Source organism: Gallus gallus, chromosome 9 (genome assembly GCF_016699485.2).
Source record: "Gallus gallus isolate bGalGal1 chromosome 9, bGalGal1.mat.broiler.GRCg7b, whole genome shotgun sequence".
NCBI lineage: Eukaryota > Metazoa > Chordata > Aves > Galliformes > Phasianidae > Gallus > Gallus gallus.
Window position 1 is genome coordinate 23484679 of NC_052540.1, and position 19119 is coordinate 23503797.

At 41.1% G+C, this 19119-nt stretch overlaps 2 protein-coding genes across 7 annotated transcripts in view; one reads left to right on the forward strand and one right to left on the reverse strand.

The window, feature by feature from the left end:
- Positions 1–12477, reverse strand: part of RNF13 (ring finger protein 13) — a 28363-nt gene extending 15886 nt beyond the window's left edge. Inside the window, exons 1-4 of one of the 3 annotated variants that reach the window (NM_205355.2) lie at positions 12389–12477; positions 7466–7589; positions 3555–3635; positions 1295–1420 (exon numbers count right to left, since the gene is read on the reverse strand). In NM_205355.2, coding sequence (NP_990686.1) covers positions 1295–1420; positions 3555–3635; positions 7466–7579 — 321 coding nt within the window. In that variant the 5' untranslated portion in view covers positions 7580–7589; positions 12389–12477. Of the gene's footprint in view, positions 1–1294; positions 1421–3554; positions 3636–7465; positions 7590–11958 lie in introns of all 3 variants that reach the window. The other 2 variants (NM_001396122.1, NM_001396123.1) reach the window with 2 other exon arrangements.
- A 140-nt stretch (positions 12478–12617) lies between these two features.
- On the forward strand, positions 12618–17467 carry COMMD2 (COMM domain containing 2). Of its 4 annotated transcripts, XM_046898772.1 has the most exons (6): positions 12618–12710; positions 12868–12945; positions 13297–13379; positions 14532–14705; positions 15230–15398; positions 15864–17467. In XM_046898772.1, the coding sequence occupies exons 1-6, from the start codon at positions 12644–12646 to the stop codon at positions 16040–16042; spliced, it is 750 nt and encodes a 249-aa protein (XP_046754728.1). In that variant the 5' UTR covers positions 12618–12643; the 3' UTR covers positions 16043–17467. The 4 variants fall into 4 exon arrangements, with proteins under 4 accessions (XP_046754728.1, XP_046754729.1, XP_004943643.1 ...); XM_046898773.1 differs by lacking the exon at positions 12868–12945; XM_004943586.5 differs by lacking the exon at positions 15864–17467 and having other exon boundaries at positions 15230–15815.
- Positions 17468–19119: the final 1652 nt, after the last annotated feature.

A 19119-nucleotide genomic window follows, 5' to 3' on the forward strand; every position in this document is an offset into this window, starting at 1 on the left:
CATCTTCAACGTTAATACTGTCTCATCAATTGAGGGGCAGCTATCAGATCGGTAAAGACAACATGCAAAAGGCAAATAATCATTAGCTATGTCTTTTGTGAGTAAGCCATACAGACGTACCATGACAAGATGGCCAAGACAAGTACAAAATACATGATATTCCGGAGCTCGATGTAAAGCTAGATAACATGAGCAGTGAGACTACACCTACTGCTGGAACCTACCATCTGGGGAAAACTTTAAACACAATGTCACATAACTAAATATATTACACAGCAGTGAGTATGTTTGAATCTCCTTTTCATTTATGAAAGTCAAAATCAAACTGAACCGTCCCGCCTTTCTTAACGCATAGTTTGTTGCCCCATATTTCAGATTAATTTTCAAGAAAACCTTACACTCTAGCCAAACACAGATCATTCTAATTTTGTATTTTTAAAATAACATACAGAATACTCCCCTTCAGAAGCAGGTCGATCTTTTAGCATTATAAATGCTTTACAATATCAAGCTGTTCTACCAGTGGAAATCATTCTCATCCTGCCACTCATGAACAAGTGCCTGTTTTTGCCTGGCACCACCACCTACTCCCACCAAGTGTGACCCTATCTTTGTTCATGGGGTCTAGCTGTGAATTGTAAGAAGATCCAGCTATAAAAACAAAAACAAAACATTAAAACTGATTACAGATTTTAGGTCACATTGATTTCCTAACCTCCACTGTGATCCCTGGCTACTGGAACAAGAAAAGGCAGCAGAGGAGGAAGACCGACTTTTAACACTGACAGGAATAGAACAAGGCGGAATGGTTTTAAATTAAGAGACAAGATTTAGGTCAGATGTCAGAAGGAAATGTTTCACTCAGAGGGCAGTGAGGCCCTGACACTGCTGCCCAGGAAAGCTGTGAGTGCCCCATCCCTGGAGGTGCTCAGGCTGGATGAGGCACTGGGCAGCCCAAGCTGGTGGGGGGCCACCAGGCTACAGAAGGGGTGGGGCCAGGAAGAACTGTAAAGTCCCTTCCAATCCAACCATTCTGTGATTCTATGATTTCCCTGCAAGAAAAGTAAACACTGATAACAGATGCTTTATATTACAAAACTGCAGCACCAGTCATCTTTATTTGCCACACATGCTGGCTCATGAACCAGTAATCTTAAACTAAATCATAACATAAGGCTTTATTTGCCTTAGATTTTTTGTCACCAGTATCTACCCAGCTATTAACTATACATATTTTTCAAAGCACCATTAAATTCTTAAAAAAATAATTACAAAATATACATATGTGTATTACCTTGATATCAAAGTTGCACTCAAGCCTTCGAATTAACACAATAAAAGCAGTGGATGAGTTGTCTCTCAGCGGAGGGGGGGCTATAGGCTCACATGCATTCTCTGGTTTTGAATTTATTAGGAATCCCTGAAAAACAGTAACAGAATAATGTCAGCTTTGTGTCTCTTCAGCTGAACAGAACAGTTTTCAGACAAATACAAGGAAAGAAAACAGTATTTTCAAATAATAGCCAAGCAAATTCTTACTATTAACTCGGTTCTACCACTGTGAGATTTCTGCTATATCCCTGTTAACTTTTATCAGAATCTATAACTCTAACCCTAATCTATAAAAATATTGAAATTTGAAAAAGTTTAAAGTTAAGAAAATACAGTTTTTCCACTTATTTCAGCTGAAATTCATACTGCAAACTCCAAGTTATAACCCTGTACAAAGAGGACTGTATACACTACATCAATACTGTGAAACTCTTGTCCTAAGTCATACTCAGAATAATAATAAAACTGAAATGTAGAAGAATCAACACTGGTTGTGTATAGAGAAAAAATCCATGATAACAAAAAGAGCACTGCATGAAAATGTTATCTGTACACAGCAAGTCTGATCAAGTCTGGTCACGCAAACCACTACTCCCCGTATCAACTGCACTTTAAGTGCCACATGTATAGAACTTCCCTTTTAATAAAGCTCACTCATCACCTCCTATTTGAGGGGGGGGAAAAAAAAAAAAAGGCAGTCAGTTCTTGAGCACAGCAATGTCACAGGATGTTCCTCTGTAGAAAGTTGTGGACCAAACTTCCAAACAAATCTGAGGGATGTAGACACAAACTCAAATTGTTGCAGGTCAGCTCTGCAAGGGAATTATCCATGCGTGTCATCACAGCCCATACAAGGTAGTTTAATTATAATCAAAATGCATAGGAATGTGTTGCACTTGAACTCATTTTTACTTCCATACAGGTGACCACATCTATCTTAGTTAAGGTCCGACAGTTAAAAAGGTTAGAGTCCAAGCTCCTTACAGCTATTTTTGATGTATCAAATTGGCTCACTGCTAGGGCAAATCACTTAATCGCTCTGCTTCTCAAGTTCGTCAGTAAACAACGATACTAGCTTTACCTACATTTCTCCCCATAACAAAACTCACTAGGCATGAAAACAAAGTCCTGTTGAAGCTTCATTTGCAGATGAATTCTTATTGTTAGACAAATCCTTACATTATTTTATTCTTCACTGTGATGAGGACACCATGCAGTCAAAAAGCAATCCAGACCTGTATGACCACATTGGCTTCATTTTGCCTATTTTTTAACTCACAAGCATTGCAACACCAACAATGTCTCACAGCCAAATTTTAAGGCCTACCATGTCACCTTCTGAAATGGAAAGCAGCCCTCTGCTCTCATCTGCTATTCACCATCTCCACAGGCACACAAATTATAGCAATTCCTCTTCACTGGAACTGGGAAGATTGTGTGCACAAACGTTTACAGCTTAGAACTCTTACACAAAATAAATTCAGTCAGAAATATTTACTCATACACTGCTAAAAGCGACAGCCAAACAAGATACTGCACTGAGCCTGACTCTCTGCAGACACTTCTGTTGTAATAATAATAATAATAAATAAAAATAATGAAGAGTAAACTTTGTGGAAGAATTAAACTGTTTGGATGGCTACGCTAAACTGCCTTTCAAGAAGATGATAATTTCAAGTACAGAAGAACTGAAAAGAAGGTTTATCTGAAATGAACAACCTTACCAATGCTGACTGTCAGAATGTGATCCTAGAGAAGGTAAATGGTTCACATCACTGCAAAGATACTTTTATCAGGCAAGTAGAAGACATGCAGCATAAGCATTTTCCTGGAATTGACAGTACTTGGAAAAACCTTCAGCTACAAAATCACAACTATAAACTTACCTCAGATGATAATTTATTTACTACCTCCTCTATTTTATTTTATACAGATAAAAGTGAGTTTGTTTCTTACATCAGTTACTTACTACTGCCATCAGAATGTGTGGATGTCTACTACCTAAGCCATCCAGAAAAAGCAGAACATGTCTTTTCATCACTGCCTATGAAGGCTACATTTGTTCAACCTTCCTCATAAATAGTCCCTTTCCATTTCATCTTCAATGAGATCTCCTTACTGTGAATTTCATTCATCTACACATCTTACATTTGAAATGTGTTGACTACAGTAGACACGCAGAATAGGATGTGGGTTTGTGGTTTTATTTGTTTATAAAATACCTTCAGGCCTTCTGCTGGCAGTCTGTAGCCAAATCTAGCAGGTAGATCATCAAAGGTCTGGGTTCCATTTTCGAAGTTATACTGCAAGAAATAAATTTTAAAGAAAATTCAGCTTTGCAATGGGACAGAAATATACAACAACAGAGGCCTGTGGTGAATGGCACTATGTCCAGGTAGAGGCCAATGATAAGTGGTGTCCCCAGGAGTCTGTCTTGGCACCAGCGCTCTTCAACATCTTCATCAATGACATCAACAATGAGCTTGAGTGCACCCTCAGCAAGTTTGCCAATGACACCAAGCTGAGATGTGCGGTTGACACATTAGAAGGAAGTAAAGCCATCCAGAGGGACCTCAACAAAGTTGAAAGGGGGGCATGTGTGAACCTAATGAGGCCCAACATAGCAAAGTGCAAGGTTTTGCACTTGGGTCAGGGTAATCTTAGATACATACACAGACTGGGAGAAGAACTCCCTGAGAGTAGCCCTGCAGAGAAGGACTTGAACATCCTGGTTGATGAAAAACTGAACGCAAGCTGGCAGTGTACTCTTGCAGCTCAGAAGGCCAATGGTGTCCTGGGCTCCATCAGAAGAGGGGTGGACAGCAGGGACAGGGAGGTGATTGTCCCTCTCTACTCTGCCCTCATGAGGCCCCATCTAGAGTACTGTGTCCAGGTCTAGGGCCCCCAACACAGGAAAGATATGGAGCTGTTGGAGAGGGTCCAGAGGAGGGCCACAAAGACGATCAGAGGGCTGGAGCACTTCCCCTATGAAGACAGGCTGAGGGAGCTGGGCTTGTGCAGCCTGGAGAAAGCTGCGAGGAGACCTCATTACAGCCTTCCAGTATTTAGAAGAGGATTATAAAAGCAGGGGAATCAACTTTTTACCTGGGTAGATAGTGATATGACAAGGGAGAATGGTTTTAAGCTCAAGGAGAGAAAACTTAGATTGGATGTCAGGGGGAAGTTCTTCACAGGGAGTGATGAGGTGCTGGATCAGGCTGCCCAGAGAGGCTGTGGATGCTCCAGTCCTGGAGGTGTTCAAGACCAGGCTGAATGGAGCCCTGGGCAACATGGTCTAGTACCAGATCTGGAGGTTGGTGGCCCTGCCTGTGACAGGGGAGTTGGAACTTGATCCTTGGGGTCTCTTCCAACTCAGGCCATTCTATGATTCTGTGAACAAGAGTAAATACAAATAAACAACACCATGTAATTTTTTTTTTTTAGATTAAAATATTGATCAGAGATGGGATCTTTTGAAAGCACATCAACAAAGACACAAAATTACTTTTCCACTGGTCTTTCACTCACACAGCAACTTGATTCTTTTCTTATCTAGTTGTCAAAACAAGAAATTATTTAGTAAGTAATAACCCTGGGCCTTAAATCTTCACCTACATCACCATATCTGCAGAATAGAAACATCAAAAAAAAAAAACAACCCACAAACAAATCAAGGTCTTTAGGTTTGATTTTCTTTTTCCTTTGAATTGACCTAAACACAGAAAAGAACAGCTTTTAATGGCTGGTTTATTGTAGAAAGGTAGTACTCTCCAAATGTTCTCTACTCAATTCCCTGCTACCTCTTTAGGTTAGCAACAACAACAAAAAAACAGCTCTACAGTTCTCTTTTACACAATGAGCTTTCATTTCCAAACAGAGGAATACTGTAAAGACCTTAAATCAGTGGAAGCTTTGTTTCCTCCTTCCTCGTGACATCTTTTGTAGCTGTATGAGCTGGTTAGCAATGGAGAATCCAGACAATAAAAAGTATACACATATGCTGAAATTTCTTCTCAGAATAAGTAAAAATAAATAAAAGAATAAAATTAGTGTCCTGAAAAAGCTGTGAATTCTATAGTAACTGCTCATTTTAGCATAAAACTGTTACACATGGTAGTCAAGAAAGAACCATGCTTATCTCAAGAGAAGGCATTTCATAATTGCACGATTTAGATATGGGAACTCTAATAAAAAAAAGCCACACTATCATGATCTATCTTAATTCTTTCAAAGGGCAAAGACTTCAAAGAAGCTCCCTTTCCACAGACTTTACTAAAGTGGAAGGGGAAAAGGTAGCAATGGAGCTAAGCTCAAAGAAAAGGCATTTGTTTTGTGTAATCAATCTGCTTCATACAACCTTTCCCCCAATCTTCCATCCTGAAGTCAGGCAGCGTAGCTCTGTGCCAGTAAGCTGTCCTCATCATTCACTCACCTACTACCTTCAAAGCGTTCTTCCTGAGTTTCTGTCATGCACACTATCCCCTAAATTACTCACAAGTACCAATTTAAGCTAAGAGTCAGATGAAAACGTACTTATTTTATCCCTCATTTAAAAAAAGAAAAAGAAACAAACACACACACACACACACACACACACACACACACACACACACACAGGTGCTTTATACAAACTTATCCCTTTGGTTGAGGCTGCAACTGCGTGAGAACAAAGAAGCATAAACATAAACCTAAAGCAGTAAAGAAAGAATTTCTTTGCTTGGCAGACTGAAAGATTTGCCTGGAATTTTACCCTCCAGACAATCATTAACCCAAGAAGTTTTTCAAAATCATAACCTATCTGTATGCCTTCAATTCCATGACAGCGTGAAAACGTGTCCTCTTCTAAACATCTCCTAAGCATTTTATTGTCTCCTTTTCAAACAGCAGAGTTTTAACAGGTATCTGCTTCACCCCTTCAAATCCTGCTTAACAGACATTCTCAAAATAGACCAAGCATATCTCATATATATCATACCCAAATATCCCAGAATAAAAACCACTTCATTTTTAGATTGAATTGTTTTAGAATAGTGCCTGCTGAACCTTAAACAGAGAAATTAAAGTAAGCTTCCAAAATATTTTTTCTAAGGTAGGAAGTAGTAAGCATAAAAATAAATTTTATTATGAACAGAGGAAATGTGGACTAAGTTGGAAAGAAAGGAAAAAAAGATCAAGTCTGCAGTAGAAATCAAATTTAACATTTCACTACAGAATGTCAGTGTCACAACAGCAGTTATCTATCTGCACTGCTCCTTAAATTTTTTCATCTACAAAACATAACACAGAGTAGTAACAATTTCTAGACCCAAAAAACATAACTAAGTGTTCATGAACCCCACGTTACCATGAACTTATGTACTTTTATTTGAATACTTGCTCCAAGGATTTTTACTCCGTTCTGCTAAATTAATTGACGTGATATTAACACATTTTTTGGATGTCACCGTGACTAGCAGAGAATACAGATATTACAGCATGTAGAAGGAATTATTTCAGTGGAATAGATTGAATTATTTCTATCCTACAAATGCATAATCTTCTCCATAAAAGTACAAGATACATAACACTGGCACTGAGTAGCCCGGGAGCATCCTTAGCCACTAAGTGTTAAGTTCAGCCTTACATCACAAACAAACAGACTATTTAAAACCTGAAAAATATTACTCTCATTATTTAAAATACGTATATATTTAGGTGCAACATAAACAAAAGCTTTACTGACAAAGCTCCAGCACAGACATCAATAATACTAGCCACGGGCAGAATATTTTATTTACTTTATTTGGATAGAGTTACCCTACAAAATGGCATCCACCATCAAAACTTAAATTGCTATCTAAACCAAATAATCTGTTTTAACAGATTTATAACATGCCACAGAATACATGTTCAGATTGGAAGTTCTTAAATGACTTTAAAGGAATGAAGTGTTTTCACTGCGTGGTATCTGAGCACACATCCGACAGATCATTTGAAAATGGACAGTTTGTTTTGCTATTGAACTGAAGCCTTAAGATGACTCTCTTCCAAACAGCCCATTACAAAATTTACTGCACTTGTTAACAGATTAGTTTAGGAGGTGGTTCAATTTCACAGAGATTTTACCTGTGTAGAAGAATATTCTTACACTTACCGCTAAAATATCTGCCTCCACTGGTAAGAGATTCAGGAAAGCAAATAACTGAACAGTCACAATAGTGTATATCTGAGTGGCAGACAACATCAGCATTCCTATTGACAGCAGCATATTTTAATATCTGTAAAACAGGAAAAAAAAAGTCAAAGCTTGTAGCAATACTTCCCTCTGTCATTTTACTGAGCTCTGCTGGTCAGCTAAAACCTATCCTCTAAAAGAGCAAGAAGATACTCTGTTTTTACTTTTGAGAGATAATTTTTAATTTATATTATTATTTTAGAGAAAAAGAATCTCATTTACCAAGAGCATATAACCTCGATAGGACTGCCTGCATAAAGCAAAAGTTATAATAATAGCACTTCAAAAAGCTTCAGGCAACAAATGGCAACATACGTGGTAAAAAGAAATGAGCACTCACGTTGTTAATTACCCTTAGACATTCTTAATTTTAATATTCAATTCTTCTAGCACAAACACAAACCATGAAAATTTCTTAAGTGCCTGAAGTAATTCTACTAAAACCGTTTACTCTGAGTATGCACTTGCAAAGCAATTTCAGTAGGTATCAACTAACAGCAAATTCTATTAACTCCAGAGAAATACACAAGTGCAAAACGTGATGCATGAGCAGGATGGTAACCCAGAATTCAGATGGTTGAGTCTCCTGTGAAGCGTGAGCATTTTTGAGACCTTTAAAAAGCAAAGACAAATACTCTTTAAACTATTCTCGTATGCTTATCAACAACTCACAGCATTAAAAGGAAATTAATTCTGCTTTGTTAATAAATTTTCAGAAAAACTGGCAGCAAAAGAAACACCTTATCTCTTCGGAAGCAGAAGCACGTGTTTGCACACAGAAACAGTTATTTGACTAATGATAAATCAGCAGTTTAAAAGAGGAAAAGAAAAAAAAGCAAGAAGCAGCAGTAAGAGGAAAGAAAAAACATCATTCTGGTATTATGCCTTGTCACACAAATATGGTTTTCCATGAAAATATTAGAAATATAAAATAAGGGCCTGAAAGCCTTTCCTGTACCAGCAAATGGTACTTTCCTCCCTGCTGAAGTCACTGACTTCATCCTATTAGCCCCACAAAAACACAAATGTGTGTAACATGGAACAAAGCTGCAGTACTTGACAAATCCCTTTAGACGCAGTGAGAAATGGTGTCTGCGGAAAGCTTTCATCCAAAGTGCTCAGTGCTGTGGGCCAGTAATCCACTGCCACTTTCTCAGTCTGTAATATCATCAAGAGGCGACTGTATGAGATTCATTCACAGTAAGCTGAAAATTCTGCTAGCTACACTGGAAAATAAAGCACCCAAAAATTTGGCAGGAGGACAAGAGAGAGAAGGAGGTTTCAGTCCTCCATAACTGACTTCAGCACTTCAATGCACACTGCCACTGCACTGAACAAAACAGGGCTATGGGGGGGAGGGGGAGGGGAGGGAAAAAAAAAGACTGATCAAACTATACAGTTATTTACACATAAAGGGCACACTGGCAAACGGAAGGCACACCACTGGCCATAAAGGCAGTACTTCCTCACATCTCAGTCCTTGACTTTACACATAAAAAGTACCTTTCAATACTTTTTATTTCAAAGACTCCTACCGTTTTCTGTTTTTCCCACTGCACACATTTATGTGGGGTTTGACACAGCCTTAATGTATGCTGTTGAGAAATGCAAGCTGAACTTCAGGATTTGCCACTGAGAGGAGTACAGACATTTCCATGGAAAAGAAAGCAGAGCCTGGATGAGAGCACTGCCAGCTGCCCAAGCTCCTTCCCCATCCCTTCTAGTTGGATGTGAGAGGCTTCCTTCCTGTGCAGTGCTCCCGAAACAAAGGCTGGGTTACTGCCATGCCAATATACAAAAGTTACACATACAATTAAACCAATGTTTGGTTTCTCTGCCTCTTTACTTATTTTATGACTTTGCTAAACATTGTACTTACTCAACATTCATTTGGCAAAATAGAACTCATCATCAGTGGACAATTTGCTGGTGATACATGACCTGCTTCAATGAAAGCTCATCTATACGCACATTTTATAAAGCTTTAGGAGTATTTTGATTAGAGATGTTTTCCAGATCTGGGTTATAAAATAACTTATTTTTACTATACTGTAACCAAGATCATTTAACAGCAACACTGCCGTCTACAGAACGTCTCAGAGACCACAACTGCTGCTCGTTCCTGCACCTCACCCTCTTACAACCTGACTGTCCCAACCAGGTACAGCAGAACTGCTGATTCCACACTGTGATCCAACCGGACCACCCTCATCGTCTGCTGGATACAATCTTCAAAAGGAATGACAGAACTCCCTCAGGAAGTTCAGTCCAAACAAAGCTACTAGAAGAAGGGGCCAATATATTTTAAGCTTAATTTTTACCCCATTTCTCTTCAAAGAGGACCATGCTAACAAAAACAAACCTCTTTAGCATAAGGAAGAGCAATGGGGAATGACCCTCACTCAGCCTCCTCCCCACCACCCTGTACTACAGTCAGACAGGAGGGCACCATCTTCTCATCACTGCCTCCCAGAAAATGTGTCCTCAGCCACAGCCCCATGACAATGTGCACAGCCAATGGTGGTTAGAAGCAGGAGGGAAGAACTGGCCTTTCTTTTAGATGCCCTTCCCTGCAAAAGTACAACTTGACACCAAAGATCACAACCTTTGCTCCCCCAAGACAAGTTTCAGCTGACAGTTTCTTCTTGTAATATTGCTACGGCCATAATCCAGTCTTTAAGAGAGAATGATTAGCCATCATTCAGACACATGATGCTTTGTGAAACTTCCAACTGGTTAGAAGAACAGAAATTACAGTCACAGGAACTTGTAATGAATTACGAAATTTGTGAATTTTTATTTCTAAATTACAATTTCCCAGCTTCCCAAATCTGTCGGCTCCAGCAACAACAACATCCGTAAAACTGGGAGAGTAAAAGGGCAACCATCCAAAAAATGGTAACTTTTTGATGACAGAAGCAACCAGACACTTGATACTATCAAAGTATCACAACCACCAATGTAAATTCAGCATACACCTTACAACATAGAGAAAGCACTAAAACAGCATTAAGCATCATTAGAAAATACCAGAAATAAAGTTGTTCATGCTAACAACAAGCATGTGTAGTCTTCTTCACCAAACAGTTACACACGTACTCTTCTGGGCCTCAAACACACCCAAAAAAGCCCTATGCTTCCGGAAATTTCACGGCTCATTTGTAGACCATACTCTTTATTTGAGTAAGGCAACTTGCAGCACCCAGAAGAGGTGTACGCAATTAAAGGCTAAGCCGCAGACTACACAAACGAAGTTTAACTTCTCCTGCATTAATCCTGAGTGCTTACATGTGTTTTTCTAGACTGCCGACAGGGTTCTCATTGTGTAACTGAGGGAGTTTCAGACTACTTCCCACTTTGCATTCCAGAACTTGCAAAACACACTGAGCCCGGGGAGCTGCACACCTCCACCCGATGGAACAGGACCATCAGGTCAGGAGTGGGGAGGAGAATGTGCTGAGGGCACTATGGTGGCCACAAAGCACCTACAGGAACTTCAAATACATCAGCCAAGGCAATTCCCATACACATAAGGCAGAAGCAGTATTTTTGACTTCTCAATAAATAATATATTTCTAATTAAACGCTTTACGGAAGTGGAGAGCACGATATCGCTTCTCATTTTAATGAGGATCTCACTGTGTTGCAAACCCCATCTGTAAACACCAACAAGCTGACTCCCAGATCAGAACATGTAAAGTAACCTGGGGGGAAAACGCTCATCTAGTTGCAGTCCCTGCACTCTGTCAAAAGCACAGCGTCACACCAGCCAGCACAGACAAGCCTTGGGAGTAAGTCTGGACCAGGGAGCATCAAGAAAGAATTTGGTGCTGGACACTGAACACACAGAGTATTCAGAGCTCCTGGCAACTATTCTCAAACAGAGCTTCAAAGAGAGCTTCTCTATGCATGTGCAAACATCAAACATTCAGAAATGCATGCTGCAGTCCACTCAAAGTTTCTTTCACAGTAAAAGGCAGCAAAGCGCAATGCCCTGTCCGTACAGTTATGCTCACACTTCACTTCTCAAGAAAACAGTTGTTTTAACCATTTAGCAGGAAAAAGAAAAAAAAAAAAACCACTTAATTTTCACATCTACGTTTAATAGCCTGAAATTCCAACTCAGTGCCGCACAGGATTACAACGCCCAAAGAGAACGCACCAGAGTCTGTCCCGCCACAAACACAGCGACGGCGTTTTCAGCAGACCGCCCCATCCGAACCCATCCGTGTGGGGTTTCCAAAAGCCCCCAGCACAGCACAGCCCAACGGTCAGTTACACAAACGCCATCACAGCTCTCACGTGTATCTCGGATACCCCCACACCACGACTTTCTGCATTCTAACGGCAGTCCATCACCACCGACCTTCACCTCCCCCACCCCCGCCCGAGGCCGCTGACAGCACCCAAACCTGCCGCGCAGAGAGAGCCCCCCGCGCCCAGCTCCGGCCGCCACAGCACCGCTCCTCCCCACCGCCGCTCTCCTGCGGTCAACGCAGCGCCCCGCCCCACCGCCTCACCTCAGCGCTGGGCCGCGAGGCGCTGCGGTACGGTCCCGCGCCCGGCCCAGCAGCGACCCGCAGAGCGCTCCGGCCCCGTCCGGCCTCCCTCTGCCGCCTGACCCGAGGCACGAAGCGCTCCGCCCGAGCGTGAGGCGCCGCCCGGAGCCGCAACGACGCCGCGAGGCGGCGCGGCCGGGGCGGAAGCGAATAGGCGCTGCGCAACGAGCGGCGGGCCCAGTGCCGCACGAACGGCCGCGAAGCCGGGGCGCCGCGCAGCAAGAAAGAACGAGAAGGAGCCAGAGGACGCGGCGGCCGCTCCTTCAGCCTATAGCTCCCTCACCTGCAGGGCCGGCACGAGGCCCGGCACCAGGAGCCGAGGGCCGCACCTAGGCCGCCTCCATGGCGCGCTCACCTCCGCCCAGCAGCCGCGGCGGAAGTCCCGCCCCCAAGGGCTGTGCTGAGCCGCGGTACACCATTGCTCCAGCCGGACGTCGCTCAGACACGGGCGCGTGACGCAGTAGGGCAGGGCGGGACACCGTGCCCTTCCGGCCCGCCCGCCTCCCCGCCCCGCCCTTTCCTGGCCTCGGGAGCGGTGATGCTGTTGGTGCTGTCGGAGGAGCAGAAGGCGCACCTGGGCTGCCTGCCCCGGGTGGGCGGCGCAGGTCTGGCGGTGGGGCTTCTGTGGTGCTGACCGTCCGCCGGTCTTCGCCCACGGGGGACGCGCGGTGATGGGTGGGTGGGTAGGTAGGCGGGACGGCAGCGGCAGCTGGTGGCCTAGCCGACCTGACCTTACAGCAGAGTCGCTTCCTCTCGTTTCAGCTATCGGAGAGCTGGGGTACCTGGCGGTGGAGCTGCTGCGGCGCGGCGCGGCGCCTAAGGCCTGTGAGGCGGTTGCCAGTAAGGGGTGGGGCGCTGCCGCGCCATTACGGCATCCGCGGAGCTGCGGGACACGCGGAGGGTAGCGGGGAGTGCTCGGAGCGCGCGCGCGTCGGGCTCTGCCCACAGACTGCGCTGCGGAGCGTGCTGTGATCCGGACATCGTATTGTAACCGGTTGGGTTTGTGTTACATTTCTTGGGCGCCTTCAGCTCGCCTTTGGGTCGCTCTCATTACTGTTTGCAGGGTGTTTGACTTCCACTTTTTTTTCAACGCGTAGTCTGCTAGCTTTGAGTAAACGCACAGCTCTGCGTGTTATGGCAAAACTCTGGCAGCTTTGTAAGGGCCTAAAAGGAATTCTGCTTTCTTTAAAGGAAAACTAAACGCTGGCGTTGACACCGTGCAGCACGGAGTGGAGGGACTGATGTACCTTCTTACAGAAAGCTCCAAGCTCATGGTGAGAACAGCTTACGTGGTGAATTCAGGGATGCCTGCTGAGCAATAGGAGTTACAGAAATACTGATGAAAGGGGAGAAGTCAAAGTTTTGATGAGATGGATTTTTATTTATTTGAATGAAAGAGGCATATCTTGCTGTATTCTTATTAAAACGCTGCTTTAGCGTGGAGAACTTTACAGTTTGTAGGTTTGTATGCAGCATCCCTGATACCAAAGCATAACACCAATAGCGCATCACAAGAACACCCAGTACTTCAGCCTGCATAACAAAGGGTGCTTCAGGATTAAGCTCTGTACAGATAAGGCAACTTCAGCAAAGATGTTTTTTTTCTGCATGTTGTGCTAACCCAGAGTAAGTATTCCCCTTGTGTTGCCTGAGAGCTTTTTCAAATGCTGATATTGGAAACTCAGGGTGAGCAGTGAGCAGATAGTACAAGAATTGTAGCTAGATAATAACTCCATTGGATAGACTTCTTATTGACGTGGCAGACTATTTGAACACTGGAGATACAGAAAAGGGATCCATAGACAAGTAATTCTAAGTTAAACTCAAGCAGATGTTGTAGAGAGGAGAATGAACTAGTGCAGAATGTTGCCTTGAAGTAAGGTGCCTTGGCTGACAGATAAATTGCGGTGGTATTATGGTAAAGCATAGTTAATCACAGCATTCTTACTGTATGTATGCGTTGTAATCTGTGACTCTATAGAATAAATTGCTACCTCAGCAGTGATGAACTGAGCTTCTCCAGCTCAGCACAATCATTGACCTGGGAGGATCGACTTCAGAAGGCTGTTCTGTGTTGATATGGGGACTCTGAAGTTGCAACTGGTGCCTTCTTATATGTATAAGATATACAGTCCATTTCAGGGTATTTGTAACTTCAGTATCAATACTACATACTGTTGCTAAGTTGATTGTCTAGAAATGTATTTAATTATTGCAAGCCTCAGATGCTTTTTTTCTGCTGTATTTTGTTGTCAAATACATGAAAATGTGCTATTTGTTTTCTTCTAGCTGTAGACTTATCTCCACGTATTCCTGCAGTAAAGTAACTGCACTGCACAATATGTATGGTGTTTATACTTAAAGTTCTATTGTTGAGAAAGATTACTGCATAGCTCTATAGTAAGGCCTGAATTGTTAATTTCCAGATTTCTGAGATGGACTTCCAAGATTCCATTCATGTTTTGGGATTCTCAGATGAATTGAACAAATTATTGCTTCAGCTTTACCTTGATAACAGGAAGGAGATCAGAAGCATTCTTGGTGAGCTGGCACCAAAGCTTCCCAGCTATCACAGCCTTGAATGGAGACTAGATGTGCAGGTAACTTCTGTTTTTTTTTATTGGTACTCTGTATTTTGTATTATATTTTTTAATAGCACAAGCAACTATAAAGATATGAGTTTATGTTATTTCAAAGTAATGTAAATAGCAGTATTTTCATATATTTCAAACAGGCATAGTTTTGTTATTGTACTGAACTAGTTGTAAAATGAACAGGATATGCAATGGTGCAAAGTATTTGTTGCTTTATGAAAAAAATAATCCATAGCTCCATTGTGCTTTACAAAGTTAGCATATACTAAATATATTCAGTCTTTGTTTTCAGCTAATTTTCACAAATGTTTTGAATGCATTAATTAAAGTGGATGGGTATTGCCTAATGATAAAAATAATTAATAGATTGTGTTTAATGTGAATGAAGATGATTTGTTTATTTCTTTAAACAGGCCTACAAGCAGGTCCTGAAAACTTTTTGTGAACTGTTGATGTAAAAGTTCCCAACTATCTTCCTTTTTTGTTGTTGTTTGTTTCCCTATTTTGACTTCCTTTAAACCTTCATGCAGCTTGCAAGCAGAAGTCTGAGGCAACAAATTAAGCCTGCGGTGACTATGAAGCTACATCTTAATGACAATGAAGATCTAACTACCCAAGTGTTACAAACTGACCCTTCTACCCTCCTCCACCTAATTCAGCAATTGGAACAAGCCTTGGGGGAAATGAAGACTAACCATTGTAGGAGAATAGCACGAAACATGAAATAGAATTCATTCAAAACTGTTGTCATAGTAGGCACTCAGTGTTCACTAACACATATCAAGAAAAATAAACATCTGGATCAGATGTAATGCTTTCCTGGGCCAGGATCTTGAGTAATTATAGGCTGAATGTTTTCTGGTGCTAACTTTACACACCTGCCTGATGCAAGATGGGTAATTGCTTTTACTTTACTTACATATGTAGAAAATCAGTATGCTATACTGAGACTTCCTCTAGCTCTAAATTAGTATGGTTCTACTTTAAGAGCTTTTCTACATTCTACATAAGTAAAGCTGTCTCAATATTATAGGAGATTGTGCACGTGTTTTTACATTTATTAAGCAGATTTTTCTGTTTTTGCCTCTGTTTTGAAATAAAAATACCTATTCACTACCTAGACTTGTGTGAATAATACTTAACAGGAATGTTTCTTCCATCTAGACTCCTGTATGTGTAGAAGTACAAGTGTACCTGTGGGACTACTGCCTTCCTGTCCAAGGGATCCAGCCAACTCAGAGGCTAGGTGTTACACAGCTTCCACTGTTCGCTTCTCCCAACACCTGCTTGCTATTAATTGTATTGGAAATGTTTTCACGAAGCAGCAGTGTAGCATGTTATGAAAACTTAGTTCCCAGCTTTGTGGTGAGATCTGCACATAAAAAGAACTCATGTCAAGTCATCCTATATAACAGAAGACCTCAATTTTAACAAAGCTATCTGTAAGCCCTACTAGGCAGGCATTTCTACAGGTAGCAGTTCCTATAAAAGGTCTTATGGCCTAAGCACAAGTTAGTGTGCTGATTATTTCTATAGGTAAGGGTGATCTGAAAAGTTGAAAACTATTGGCTAGTAGGCCAGTTAAGAAAATAGTTAACTTCCAGTAAATCAGAGCTTTGTGTTGTGATACAGCTTGGGTTGGGCTTCTTTTCCCCCTATTTTGATATTGTTCTTACAAAGGAAAGACAAGCTAAGTACTGCGGAGTAAATAAAGCCCGTCTTTATTTAAGAAAGTTGTCCTCCGAAGGTTATGCAAAAAGACTGTTCTGTTGTATTTATATGCAGTACTTCATAGCTGTTGTAAAACTACTTACCGTTGTCACTAATTAGTGTTTCACTGTCACTAGCAAGAGTACATAAGTCCCTGAAGTTCTATTGGAGAGAGTAAGTAGACGAGAACCTTCACATTCAGATTCTGGCAGTGACTTCTGTAGTGACAACGGACATTTCTGTACTAATTGAGTACACATATTTTCTCTCTGTTTATAACTTAAGAAAAGTAGTACTTGCATGGCAAAAGTGCTTAAATCAATAAGTAACTACCACTTAACAAAAAAAAGTCAATTTTCTCAAATTTGGACTTGCTTATTCTCTAAGTGTCTAATTGTTTTACGTAGCATGTCTACAATGTGATTTCCTTCCCCATAGGTGAATCAGCAAAGTGTTTAAATTGCTATCTGCATATGTTGATTTTTTTTCTTCTCATACCGCGTGTGGTAATTAAATATGATCAAAAGTTATAACTTGGGATTTCTGATGCGTTGGGTTTTGTTTGTTTGTTGTGATGTAATTGGACTGTATTTTCAGGAGGAATACAAAGCCAGTTTTTTTTGATCACTAAATTCAGGTGAACATCGTGTTGGTGGAGACTTCTAAGTGCATAAAAGAACTAAAAGTTCAAGTATTGGAAGCATAAGATAGTTTCCTGAAAAGAAAAGTTAGACTCAGCCCTCAGCTATGTGCTCCCATGCAGATTTGTATGGGGGGAGAACGATGCTTTGCAGGAATGTTTTTTTCTATCTCTACTTGTCTGTCTGTAGAAGTGCAGAAATACCTGGTTTAAACAGCAGAGGGCAGAAAGTTTAATTGTTTTTGATTCGCTATAGAGGAGGTTCACAGTACAAACATTTTCAGTGTTTATCTTTCATTAAGAATCGTTCATGGTCTCACGGCTCTGCTTGAACTGTATTTCACTTTACATTTTCCAAATTCACGATCAATTTTAAACTAAAACAATAAAACTTTCAATATTTCAGAGCAATGTAAAACACTTGTTGGCATCTTGTTTCCTTTGAACTTGCTAATCAATTTGTTAAAACATTTAGCAAAGAGCACTAAATTCTCTTAAACTCAGGATGGTATGGTTTGTTCGGTGTTGTAAATGTTTATATTCTTTTAAGTACTGAGTAAACTCACAAAGCGGTGCTTTTCTTCCTCCTGTTGTTTACATCCTTTTGAATGAGCTGTGTATGATAGCAGTCCATTTCATAAAATATACTGACCCGAGTTTTAATTGATTCCCCCTCTCTAAGGCACATTTAGACTCCCTTACAAGTTTTATCTTCTCGTACTTCTGCTTGTCCCTGTCACACATTCCAGCAAGCTTTTAATGTACTGAACTGAATATTATTTCACCCTTCATCTGGCTTTCTGATTAATTTGATGTTTCTTGTATTCTATGGGGAAAACTGTTTTCATTGAAACAGGTATGAAGTTAGTTCAGATTTACACACATATATATATATCAGTATCTGAATTTTGGATTAGGCCTACGATTCTTCTAACAAAATCCTTTGAACTCTTAGGATTTCACCTTAAAAATTATCTTTTGAATGTAATATTCAAATGTATTAGACCTAAATATATTGCTATTGATGAAACGTGTATACGTATAAATTCAAAGGTATGAATATGATTCTCTTTTGGTTCTAGTTTATATAAGAACACCTATTTCCTGTATTGTGACTTTGTAATGTAACAATGGATAGTGCATAGGAAAGGAAGTCCATGATGAGGAATAGCCTGGTGAAACTCCATGAGTAAAACCATGTTCTTTCTTAGTTATCTAAATAAGGGGAAGGAAGTCTGCTGTCACTCTGTGTTTGCTTTGTGGTCAGAGTCTGGTATATTGCAGTACAATTGTTTTCAACACTGCTGCTGATTTTTTTTTTTTTCCAAGATAAATGTGAATTACCACAATTCCCACAAAAGTGACTTTTTTTTTCCTATTTAAGCACAAAGTGAGCTGTATTAGCAAAGCTCAATTTCATCACCATTTTAAGCCACCTGAGACAAACTGATGATGGTATGCCTGTGTACTTTCTTCCACTATCTTCTTGGGAACGGAGCAATGGAGCTGAAACACGCAGCCCCATCTCCAGTGTGGTAACATCTGATAGGGCTTTAGCTGCTTTTTCCAGATCACTGCTGCAAACTGTTCGAGTGTTCAACTGACTCTGTACTGGTGTGAATGAGCAGTGTTTGTGTGTCCCATTCCCCTGGCTTTGCTGTAAGGAGGGCAACCTCTGAGACACAAATATGGATGCAGTTTTTTGGTTAGTGCAGCTGTTTCTGAAATGAGTGTCTGTGCTGTCATCTGCAGATGCTCACATAGCCTTCTTGCCACTGACATAACACCAATTTACAAAATGACATGAACTGAGCTGACATAAGTTCTTTTCTAGCTAGCAGATTGTGTCTACATTTGAGGTTTTACTAGCCTGGAGATGTTGGCTGGGGAGACACGCTGACATAGCTGTTCTGGTGAAACTTGGTAATATACATAGCAGGTGTGCATTAAATAAACTACATCAAAGTTGGCTGCACAGGATATGCTTTGCATAGGTTCTGAGGTGCCAGCCAAAGTCTAAAAGCTGTTAGCTACATTAGAAATAAGTAGCTGTGAAGTGCATGCGAATGA

Bases quoted from the DNA above. Each gene is read 5' to 3' on its own strand.
- COMMD2 (XM_046898772.1), top strand. From the start codon at position 12,644: ATGCTGTTGGTGCTGTCGGAGGAGCAGAAGGCGCACCTGGGCTGCCTG. The intron at 12,946-13,296 runs GTAAGGGGTGGG...CTTTCTTTAAAG, and splicing joins GGCCTGTGAGGCGGTTGCCA to GAAAACTAAACGCTGGCGTT. The intron at 13,380-14,531 runs GTGAGAACAGCT...GTTAATTTCCAG, and splicing joins CAGAAAGCTCCAAGCTCATG to ATTTCTGAGATGGACTTCCA.